Consider the following 12463-nt stretch of genomic DNA (forward strand, 5'->3'; position numbering starts at 1 on the left):
ATGGGCAATTTCTGCTAAAGCACCCTTATCAGTTCTAATGGACATTTTGTTACTTCTAGACCTGTTTCTCAGCCAACACCATTCGCACTTCATTATGCTGCAAGCAGTGATGCAGACCCCAGTTCTGGTGATAGCATTAGCTTGGCTCGGTCAATCAGCAAGGACAGCCTAGCATCAAACATTGTCAACATCACTCCAAAACAGCAGCCTCAGTCTGCACCAGTGAAAAGCGATGGGAAAAGTTTGCTGAACAATGTAGAAATAGAGGATGAGGATGAGGATGAAGAATTGATCGCAGTAATCTGCCCAGATGCTACACTGAACCATGGCAACCTGGAACTTCAGAGTGTGCCAGCTAGATCACCTAGTCAAGTTGCAACCGCATGGGCTCAGAAATCACAAAGTGAAGCCTCCAAAAGCAAGACAGATAGCTTTTTCCTTGAGCCTTTAATGCCTGCTATTCTGCGACCAGCAAAGGAAAAACAATCAATCAATAAGGAGGATGAATGTGGGGAAGGAAAGAAGAGAGGCTTTGTATCAAAGAGAGTGAGTGAGGGGCCCATGGCTTTAGTCCGTAAGAAAGCCAATAATAATCATGCAGATCACATCCTCAGCAGAACTTTGGTTGCAACTTCTAGTTCAGAATTATCAGCAGTTGCTGGTTCCAGCATGGCAGATCCGCCAGTGCACTCAGAAGTCAGAGGAGAGCCCTTCCATCCCCAGGCAATTAGTAGCTTAGATACTTTATCTCTAGAACAGTCCTCCACCAAAGCACACGAGGATTTGGCTTGCAGTACAAATGTTGGCTACATGAAAAGTCCAAATTCTCGCATTGCAGACACCTCATGGACAATGATCAGACAAGATTCTGATTCAGACATTCTGGATATGGAGGAAGTCGAACAAGATTTAGTGTCAGACGATCATCCAATAATTGCCAAGTATATAGGAGAAGAGGAATCAGCAAAGCTGCAAGAAGACATGAAGGTTAAGGAACATGAAGATAAAGATGATGCCAGTGGACGTTCAAGTCCATGCCTAAGTACTGTTTCTCAGATAAGCAGCTCATCCGTGACCAGTGGGAGTGCCAGAATGACTAACTTTGCTGAACGGAAGTTTCAGAGATTGAACAACTATGAAACAAAATCCAGCACAAGCAGCTCACAGAAGACCACACCAGATGGATCAGAGTGTTGTCCTGCCCTGTTAACTACTTGGAAGCAGAAGAGGGAGCAAAGCCCCAACAGACAGAACAAAGATAATGTTAACCTGCTGGCTTCTGAACTGGTGCAGCTTCATATGCAGCTGGAGGAGAAGCGGAGAGTGATAGAGGCTCAGAAGAAGAAGAAGGAGGTGTTGTCGGCCAGGCAGCGGTTAAAACTGGGCAAGGCAGCATTCTTGGGTGTGGTGAAGAAAGGGAAAGGGGCTGAAGTTGCTCAGCCACTTAAGCCAGAGCACTTCACGAAGGAGTATTCAAGACACAATGGGGAAGGCGTGGATGGTACTTTGAGCTCTGAATCTGAGTCCATCTTCATGAAAGAGGAAGGGGATGAAGAGACTCTTGATTCTCTTGAAGTGCCCAAAGTAAAGGCCCAAGAAACTGTTGCTTTTGTTGAGGAAAACAATCCAAAAGAACCCACTATACATGAAATAGAGAAAAGCAAAATGATTTCTGCTGCACTTCTAGAAGAGAACATCGAATCTGCTGAATGTGATCTCCCCATTGAGAAACTAAATGAAATGATCAGTGCCCTCCGGCAAGATATCATGAAGATTTCTCGGCAACAAGAGCTTCTCATGAAACAGCCAACAGTATCGTCACTGAGAGGCGTCTCTCAGGACCAAAAGATAAAAGCACCAGTTCATTTTGTCGAACCTCTGTCTCCTACTGACATGAGTAGTCTCCCTAAGCCACCATGTCTCAGTCAAGGTCGGAGTCCTCACTCGGGGAGACCATCTGAACTGAAAGAGGGTAAGGAGCTTCAGCAAGCCATGATGCGCATCAAAACCCTGACTCCTAGCACTGACACCTTGCCACACTTAAGGCAGTTTCCATCAAACAACTCATCCAAGACCCCGACTGAAGCTACTGTCGAAAATAATTTTGACCTGGACAGCACTAGAGAGAAACAGCGAGCAGGATTTACCCTGTCCACTTCCAAAGACACAAATATCCTCTCTGAGGCTCTCAAAGATGTGAATAGTAACATAGAAGACATTAGCTGTGCTTCTTGTGATAGCTCAGGGAAAGAGAACATCCCAACAGAGGAGTCCACGAGAAGCAAAGGTAGCCTTATTGAAGTAGACCTGTCTGATTTAAAAGCTCCAGATGAAGGAGGAGAAGCTGAAAGCCAAGACAACTCCACATACCTGACTGGTGAAATTGATCAGAAGTCAGGAGTTAGTTTTTTCTTTAAGGTAAGAACAAGATAGTGTTGTTGAATCCCTGATTATTTGGTACAGCAGTAATCTCTCCTTAACACTTGCTTTTAACTGGGGTGGGCTGAATAGTTCATTTTGTACACCCCTATATTACATGTGCTGGGTTTGGTGATGTGGGTGGGTGGGAGCATCGTGCATAGTTAGATTTTTTTATTTATTTTAATAGCATAATAATTGAATGCTTAGTGTGTTGGTATCCCTTAATATCTCTCTCTCTCTCTCTGTGTGTGTAGATATTCTGGCAAATGTGGTTGAAGCAAAGGTGCAACAGTCAATTTGGCAGCTCAGAAATAAGTTGCAACAAGGGTGGTCAGCTGTACCCTCTGTTGTCAACGGGATACTTACGTGCATGAGAGGAAAGACCATTGTATGTTGCTTTTTGCTAACAGGCACTACCTGGCAACATGTATTATTATGATTATCGTCATTTATATACCATTCTTTATCTGAAGATCTCAGGGTGGTTTATAGTGACAGGTATTGCTGGACAATCCTACATGGGGTCAGGGGAATTCAGCAATGGATTCATCACCCACCCCAAGTCCTGCTGACCTGTGCCAGCCATGGCATTAGGCAGTTGCGTAATTTTTCCCTTTCACTGTATCAGCTCCAACTGACTGGCAACAGTTTTGCAACCTCATTCTCCCTGTGGTGGCATTTTCTTCATACTTGTGGAGTACCTGTATGCTACATGCTCCCTTATGATGGCTTGTAATTCCCTTAGTGTTCTTTCATTACATATGTTTGATAACGAAAAGATCACTCAGTGCAGTATATGCAAGCACCTGTCTCGTTTAAGATTACATAGAACTTCTATTACAGGGTGAGCTCCCATTGTTCAGTCCCAGCTCTTGCCAACCTAGCAGTTCGAAAGCACGTCAAAGTGCAAGTAGATAAATAGGTACCGCTCCAGCGGGAAGATAAACGGCATTTCCGTGCGCTGCTCTGGTCCGCCAGAAGCGGCTTAGTCATGCTGGCCACATGACCCAGAAAAACTGTCTGCGGACAAATGTCAGTTTCCTCGGCCAATAAAGCGAGATGAACTCCGCAACCCCAGAGTCATTTGCAACTGGACTTAACTGTCAGGGGTCCTTTTTAAAGAATTTCTCAACAATGATAAAACTCACAGGGGAATACTTTTATTTTTATATATCTTTGTGTGAGTTAATACTTAATACTTTATTATCCCTTTGGCACTGCATCTTTGTTCCTTTTTTTTGGTCCTTTCAGTCTGTGACTCTTTATAGTTTACATTTTTTATTCTTTGTTTTCTTGCTTTTCGTTGGCACTTTTCTTATTTTTGTAACAAATCAATCAAAAGCATTTAACAAAAACGCAATGTAATGAAAAGACAATAGAGAGTGCCTGGATGCTTGCTTCACAGTGTCAATGATATTCAGTGGGATTATTTTATTTTCTGTTTTCAGGGCTCATCTATTCCCGTGATTGTAATCTGTTTTAGCTGTTTTAAATTATCAGTTGTTATAACCTGCTCAGGAACTTGCTGTTGAAGGGCAGATAATAACTTTGATGATGATGATGATGATATGTGTATGTTTATATGTATCTTGTTCCTTAATGGGACTCCAAATGGAGGCCTCCAAGCTGCTTTCTTACCCAAGCACTGAACAGATTCCAGACCGGCTTAGCTTTGGAGATGTTGCTGAAATCACTACCTTCAATTAACTGTCCTGGGGTCATACACTGCAGAGTTTGTGAGCTTAGCAAGAGGGTTGATATTTGTTGCAAATATGGAAAATGGCAGCTCCATCGTTAAAGCAGCAAAAAAAAAATATGTTTCTGTGCTCAGATGGAAGTCATGAGATTTTCTTCATAGCCTCATACAGCGTTTGCTATTTCTACACCCCACGCTGCAAAAACACAACTTCTCACTTGAATTTTAATTTGACAGGATGGGCAGAAAGCAGAAGATGAGCTTGCAAAGAAACGTGCCGCTTTCCTCTTAAAGCAGCAGCGCAAAGCTGAAGAGACACGCCTTAGAAAACTCCAGTTTGAGGCGGAGGCTGAACAAAAGAGAGATGAAGCCCGGTAAATTCAATGTCTTGCCACACAGTATATAGATGAGTACTTCATGCTTTTATGTTCTCACTTGAGAAATTGGTAATGATGGGATTTGAAGGCTGCCCTTTGCCTTTTTAGTCGTAAAGCTGAAGAAGACCGCATACGGAAGGAAGAAGAGAAAGCCCGGAGAGAGCTCATCAAACAAGAACACCTGAGAAGAAAGCACCAGCAAAACTTGGAAGAACAAGGCCGTGGGAAGCCCAAGCCCAAGCCCAAGCAGCCTAGGCCAATATCTGTTCATCAGGAAGAATCCTATAGCAACTTGGAAAGAAAGTGTTCTTCTATCCGTAAGCAGCAGCACTCATTTTGGTTCCTATAACAGTATAATAAAGTAACCTTTTTCATTGTGTAACACCCTTTTTCTTTTGCCAGCTGATAATCTAAGTAGTGCTCAGTCGGGGTCTAGCCTGTCTTTGGCATCTGCAACAACAACCGAACCTGAAAGTGTTAATTCTGGTGGCGCACCTTCCAAACGGTAAGAGAAAGCATAAAGAGTTAGGATTCTGATGTTGAAACATACTTTGGGGTGGGGAACATTGCCCAGATGCCACATCCAGCATTCAATAGTGGGCATGAACTCTCTGGAAATAGAGATAATTGCAACTTTTAGGTAGCAATAGTGTAGTAGGGACTGTCAAGAAATTGTAATGGCGCACTACTTTTAAATTACTCACTATTAGTGAATGAGAAATAGTCATTGGAGTAATATAAATAAATTGTCAGTGTCATGGGTACTGCAAACAAGATTAACAAGCAGTTAGGGGTAGAACTGGGATGGGAAACGTTTGAGCTCCAAATGTGGTTGGATTACAACTCCCATTATCCTTAACAATTGCCATGCTGCTGGAGACTGATGGCGATATGGGTCCACCTATAGGCTCTCAATCCATTGGAAATAATTGTCTCATTTCAGGTGTGAGCTGCTAATTTTGCAATTATGATCATTGTCCACTAATGGAGAGTTTGTTACAGCTAACTCTTGATGGGCTTATTTATTCATGGACTCTCCCCATAAAATTGTGATTCTTCTGACAGAGTGAAATCAATGGAAACCTTGCCCATATTGAGCAGGAACCCAAGTCGAAACATGGAGAGAGACTGGGAAAGCACCTCAGCAGCCTCTTCAGTTGCATCAGTAGCAGAATATACTGGTAAACCTAATACATTTTATCTGTACCTGTGTAATTAATGATCAGGATTATATAAGTCTGGTTGCCAGTATGTGGAACAGTACAGTGCAGTCTTCATTCTGTGGTCTCATGCCTCTGAACATACAGCAGGAAGCTGCTTTGAAACAGTCAGACCACTGATTTATCTAGTTCTACTCAGAGTAGACTCATTGTAATTAATGCACTTTATTGATGTCCATCAATTTTAATGGGTCTACTCTGAGTAGGGCTAATGCTGGATACAATCCTGTTTTATGGGACTTTTATCATGGGATGTAGAAGCTTTGCAAACTTGCAAATTTGCCTTTTTAAATATTGCTAGTGAAATAAGGAAGAAATTTCTTACTTATTTAAGTTTTTGTTTTTTAAAAAATCTGCCTTTTCATAGTTGCTCAAGATAGTTTGCAACACTGATAAAGACACACGAGACTTTCATTTTAGCTGAGTTATCAAGCCACTTGTTTAAAATTTATGTTTTATTAGGTCCAAAGATGTTTAAAGAGCCCTGTGGCAAGTCAAACAAATCAATTATCCACAATGCTATTTCCCACTGCTGTCTTGCTGGAAAAGTGAATGAGCCTCACAAGAATTCTATACTGGAGGCAAGTATCTCTGAGAACAAGAGTTTTGGAATTGGTCAGTTGTTGTATACCTTGATTTCCATGCCCATTGTTTGATGTCTTCCAAGCATAACAGTACAAACACTAATAATATATTAAATATAATTTTAAGTATTAATGCAACTCTTTTAACATGCACTGTTAGCATTGGTTTTAAAAATTTTGCTTTTCTTTTTTCTTTTTTTACTTTGTTACTGTCTCATATTGAATAACCCTGATCCCTGGGACACAGTGCATTTGCAGTGTGGATGACTTCATATGGAAAGCTCTTGCTAGTGTCATGCTTAAATCATAATAGTCTGGTTTATGCATAATGCTAAACTGGTTTATTAAACTGTGGCTTATATGTTTCTTAAATAATAGCTTAGTGTTTTATGTGTAAGGTTTGACCAGCAACCTATAAATTGTTTACAGCAAGGATGGGGAATCTCTGCCCTTCCAAATAGATGCTGCTCAAACTGAAAATTCAAACTCATCAGTGGCAGATCTTGGTATCTCAAATTTCAGTGGTGCCCTGTGCGATGCCAAAATCTGGCACACATCCCCTCCACCTCTTGCTTTCCATTGGATTTCTTAGTTGTGGTGCCTGATGCAACACCCCAGAAGCCCCATGCCCAGTGTAACCAAACCAGATCTTCCTTTGCTCTCTTCAGCCCCAACTTGCATGACCAATGGTCAGGGAAGATGGGAGGTTCCACATTGTTGACTTACTACCAACATACCATCGAAGCTATGTTTGTTGTTGGTTTTCAGACTTTAATTTAACTTTGGCTTGGTGTTACATTGAATCCAGTAGTCGCTTTGTTTGGCCACTCCACTCCAGAAACTCACCAAACTACAAAAGCATGAGGCAAGAAAATACAGCAGACTTGGGAGGAAAAAGCCAGTGTTTGGTTTATCAGTTGTGGCACAACTTGTGGTTAACTCATGACTTGTTTAAAAGAATCATAGCTTAGTGCAGTGCAAACCAGGTCATTGTGGCACTGCAATTTAGAAGTACCAAATGTACCGTATTTTTCGCTCCATAGGGCGCACCTGACCATAGGGCGCACCTAGTTTTCAGAGGGGGAAATCAAGGGGGAAAAATATGATTCCCCCCCCAGCTCTGGGAGCAGCGGACAAGCTGCAGGCAGCCTGTGCGCTTCTCCCAGACCTTCTCCCTGCTTTTGCAGGAGGTGGGGGAATTCCCCCACCTCCCGCAGAAGCCGCGCAACCCCTTTAAAGAGTGTGCGGCTTCTAGCTTTTCTGGGAGGTGGGGGAATTCCCCCACCTCCCGCAAAACTGGAAGAAGCCACACGCTCTTTAAAAGGGCTACACAGTTTCTCCTGGCTTTTCTGGGAGGTGGGGGAATTCCCTCACCTCTCGCAAAAACCGCACACTCTTTAAAGGGTGCGTGAGGGTGTGTGGCTCCTGTGGGCTTTTCTATGACGTGGGAGAAGCGACTGATGCAGCCAGTCAGTCCCTTCTCCCTCCTGGAGAAAAGCCCGCAAGAGCGCACAGAGCTTGTGTGCGGCTCTTGTGTGCTTTTCCCGCCTGCCTCCCCTCTGCATTCGCTCCATAGGACGCACACACATTTCCCCTTGCTTTTTAGGAGGGAAAAAGTGCGTCCTATGGAGCGAAAAATACGGTATTTCCTGACCTTCATCTTGGGTACGTTAGACATTGCCAGCAGTGTGCTGGGCTCATTTAGCAGTCTTTGATTTCCTGTGGTCATTGCTCTCAGAATTTTTCTCTTTCACCTCTAGGAGCTCAAGAAATGTGATGCCAAGCACTACATTATTTTGTTCCGTGATGCTGGCTGCCAGTTCAGAGCACTTTATTGTTTCAATCCTGAAACAGAAGAAATCCACAAGCTGACAGGAACAGGGCCAAAGAGCATCACTAAGAAAATGATTGACAAGCTTTATAAATATAGCTCGGACAGGAAGCAATTTAATATCATTCCAGCCAAAACCATGTCTGCCTGTGTAGATGCTCTGACGATTCACAACCATCTGTGGCAGCCCAAACAACCTGTAGTGCCAAAGAAGACTCAAACTCACAAATGACATTACAGTTCAGTGGGAGACTATTGTAGATTTCATCGCTGGGGAGAAATGAGTTTCCTCACCCTCTCTCTGGTTTGGGTATGAAACGAGCAGAACCATAATCCCTTTTTTAAAAAAAGAAAAGAAAGAGGCTTATTAAACGTGGATGCAAGGAAAGAATGAAGGAGCGGCTTCAGTGTTCTTTTTGGTTTTTTTGTATGAATGATAAAACGGCTGTTACACCCATTGATAACCAGAGAGGCTTTTCACATGAGGGAAGGTGCATGTAGCAAGAGTGGATTTCTTTTTACTTGAAGTTCTTCATTGGTACAAATTGGGACATCTTTTCTTGTTCCTCCCCTTCCCGCAATCACTCTTGGAGTTAGCATGTGCTGCCCCTCAGGAGAACAAGAAACTGGGCACTGTGGCAGGCTTTCAAGGAATATCTTTTAGACTCTGGAGACTTGATAACATACAAACATTTGGTACTTGTCCCTACTGCCAACACTAATCCAGGTTCTGACTTGTGGAAGGAAAAGGAAAATACTCCAACCCCACCCCCTTGCTGCTCAGAACCAAGTTTACCTAAAGTATCAAATCATTTTTAAAAGCACTGAAAACTGTAAAATTCGCCTTTTTTAAAAAAGAAAGAAAGAAAATGGAGGACTTATGCAAATTATCATGGCTGAACATTTCTGCAACACAATCATGAAGAGGCAAACAGGTGCTACTTGTTGGAATATTCCCAATTTGAAACTTGAGGCAAGCTGAATGGAGTACAGTCAACATTGCTTTTCTGTTTCGAGTAGTATCCTAACAGGATTTTTTTTGTCTTTTTAATAAAGACAGATTATTGAAATAGTAGAACATCTTCACTCAGAGCATGTTACTCCTGTATAATGGTGCACTTAATGATCACAAATTATAATGCTTTTAAATTATGTCCTGAAATGTAATTTAAATTGGTTTTTTTTCCTTTGAATGAGTACCATGCTCTAAAATGGAGTGTGTTTTTTGTTGTTGTTTTTTGTTGTTTCAACTTTTTTCTTTTGTGGCAAGAGTATATACTAATAAAGGAGAAAATATACCAGTTTCCATATACTAACAATTTTCAAACAAACCTGCATTTTGGTTTTTTTTGAAGGCTCAATCTGATGGTTTCAGTTTTCCTTTTCCATCTAGAAATATTAAATCTTAATAATAATAATAATAATAATAATAATAATAATAATAATAATAATTTATTTATACCCAGCCCATATGACTGGGTTTCCCCAGCCACTTTGGGTGGCTTCCAACAAAATATTAAAATACAGTCTATTAAACATTAAAAGCTTCCCTAAATAGGACTGCCTTCAGATGTCTTCTAAAAGTCTGGTAGTTGTTCTCTGTGACATCTGGTGGGTAAGCGTTCTATAGGGCGGGTGCCACTACCGAGAAGGCCCTCTGCCTGGTTCCCTGTAACTTGGCTTCTCACAGTGAGGGACCCGCCAGAAGGCCCTCAGTGTCTGGGCAGAACAATGGGGGTGAAGACGCCCCTCAGGTATACTGGGCCGAGGCTGTTTAGGGCTTTAAAGGTCAGCACCAACACTTTGAATTGTGCTCCGAAATGTATTGGGAGCCAATGTAGTTCTTTCAAGACCGGTGTTATGTGGTCTCAGCGGCCGGTCCCAGTCACCAGTCTAGCTGCTGCATTCTGGATTATTTGTAGTTTCCGGGTCACCTTCAAAGGTAGCCCCACATAGAGCGCATTGCAGTAGTTCAAGTGGGAGATAACCAGAGCATGCATCACTCTGGTGAGACAGTCTGTAGGCAGGTACGTTCTCAGCCTGTGTACCAGATGGAGCTGGTAGACAGCTGCCCTGGACACAGAATTGACCTGCACCTCCATGGACAGCTGTGAGTCCAAAATGACTCCCAGGCTGCGCACCTGGTCTTTCAGGGGCACAGTTACCCCATTCAGGACCAGGGAGTCCTCCACACCTGCCTGCCTCCAGTCCCCCCAAAACAGTACTTCTGTCTTGTAAGGATTCAACCTCAATCTCTTGGCTGCCATCCATCCTCCAACTGCCTCCAGAGACTCACACAGGACCTTCACCACCTTCACTGGTTCTGATTTGAAAGATAGGTAGAGCTGGGTATCATCCTCATATTGATGAACACCCAGCCCAAACCCCCTGATGATCTCTCCCAGCGGCTGCATGTAGATGTTGATAAGCATGGGGGAGAGGACAGAACCCTGAGGCACCCCACAAGTGAGAGCCATGGGATCTGAACACTCATCCCCCCACCACCACTTTCTGAACATGGCCCAGGAAGAAGGAGTGGAACCACTATATAATAGTGTCCCCAGCTCCCAACCCCTCTAGACGGTCCAGAAGGATGTTATGGTCGATGGTATCGAAAGCCGCTGAGAGATCTAGCAGAAGCAGGAATCAGCTCTCACCTTTGTCCCCAGCCCGCTGGAGATCATCGACCAGTGCGACCAAGGCAGTTTCAGTCCCATGATTGAGGCCTGAATCCCGACTGGAAGGGATCCAAATGGTCCGCTTCTTCCAGGCATGCTTTGAGTTGTTCAGCAACCACTTGCTCAATCACCTTGCCCAAGAATGGAAGATTTGAGACTGGATGATAGTTGGCCATATTGGCCGTGTCTTAAGATGTTTTTTTAAGAAGCGGTTTGATAACCGCCTCTTTCAGCGGGTCTGGGAAGGCTCCCTCGCAGAGAGAAGAATTCACCACCCAGTGAAGCCCGTCGCCCAGCCCTTCCCAGCTAGCTTTTATAAGCCAGGATGGGCAAGGATCAAGGAGACAGGTGGTTGGTTTCACTCATCCCAGCAGCCTGTCCGCATCCTTGGAGGTAACAGATTAGAACTGATCCCATGCAACTTGACTAGACAGGACTCCAGCACTCTCCCGCCCCGGCCCTGCTCCCACGGTGGAGTCTACCTCTTCTCGAATCTGAGTGAATTTATCTGCAAAATCTTTGCAAAATCATTGCAGGAGATCAGATATGACCTCAAGGCTGTTTGTTTTCCCCACTACAGAAAATAACCTGTTTGTGTATATGTCTAATGAGGGCCGTTTTGATTACTGATAATTATAAAACCTGTCTGTTCGTTCCCCACCCCCAAGCTCACTCTGACTCAGCTGCCCAGGAATTTATTTTTAGGTTATGACTCTGGTTTGCACATATTTTACTTCTATTTGAAGTGTTACTTGAATATGTTTAGTGTACGGCAGCCCAGACCGATGGGCTTGGTATAAATAATAAAATAATACTTATTATTCTTAGTGCAAAGGATACTATGCCAACATTAGAGATTGAACAGTTGAAACTCCAAAACACAATACAGTGTAATTTTGTAATGGATCTAGACATAACAATAATTGGAATTAAAGTGGGTTTTGTACAGAAGTGGTGAGAGAGAGGGTAGTGAATACTAACTAGAGAAAGAAGAATGCAGGTCTTCTATTGCAGTCTTATTGGTTCCATCCCCTTGCAGTACATTTAGGTCAGCTGTACATTTTATTTAATAGCTGGCTACCCTGTAAGAAAGGAGATGCTTTATTATTTCTAAAAGTATTCAGCACTGTCATGAGTGTAACTTTTTTTTCTGTTACATACTTTATTTCTGACTGTTTGATATTATACAACATATTTATTTTATGGAAGCACTGAATCTTAATAAAAACCATCACCTAATTTTTGTTATTCCATGCATCATCTTTTTTGTTTCTGTTGGACGCCTCCCTTATGCTGAGACACAGACACATAGCTTTATTGATGTGCTTTGCATTTTGTTTGAAGTGTTTCTTAAACTAGGGATTGGGAATCTAAGGCCCTCCAGATGCTATTGGACTCCAACTCCCATCCACCCCAGCCAGCATGGGTAGCAGTCAGAGTCAGGGATGATGAGAGTTGTAACTGAGCAGTATCTGAAGGACCACAAAGTTCCCAACCCTGTATTAAAGCAAAGTTCTCTTGACCTATGGGGAGCAAATAGCATGGTATTCATCCCAACTGGCGGAGCTTAAATAATGAGCTGAAAACCAAGTTGACACTTTGTTTTCCGTCCTTCATCTGGTAGGGCCCTGATGGGTTCCTGTAAAGGAGGTGTCT

At 42.9% G+C, this 12463-nt stretch overlaps 1 protein-coding gene across 7 annotated transcripts in view; it reads left to right on the plus strand.

Annotated features, from left to right (window-relative positions):
• Nucleotides 1-12046, plus strand: part of CAMSAP1 (calmodulin regulated spectrin associated protein 1) — a 44410-nt gene extending 32364 nt beyond the window's left edge. For all 7 annotated transcript variants that reach the window (XM_081896279.1, XM_081896281.1, XM_081896278.1 and 4 more), the window contains 7 exons: nt 60-2418; nt 4355-4491; nt 4603-4811; nt 4897-4999; nt 5560-5675; nt 6177-6295; nt 8059-12046. In XM_081896279.1, the coding sequence (XP_081752405.1) occupies nt 60-2418; nt 4355-4491; nt 4603-4811; nt 4897-4999; nt 5560-5675; nt 6177-6295; nt 8059-8361 (3346 nt within the window). In that variant the 3' untranslated portion in view covers nt 8362-12046. The remainder of the gene's footprint in view (nt 1-59; nt 2419-4354; nt 4492-4602; nt 4812-4896; nt 5000-5559; nt 5676-6176; nt 6296-8058) is intronic.
• The last annotated feature ends 417 nt before the right edge of the window (nt 12047-12463 follow it).

The sequence above is a fragment of the Podarcis melisellensis genome, assembly GCF_964234715.1.
Source record: "Podarcis melisellensis genome assembly, chromosome: Z".
Classification (NCBI taxonomy): Eukaryota; Metazoa; Chordata; class Lepidosauria; order Squamata; family Lacertidae; genus Podarcis; species Podarcis melisellensis.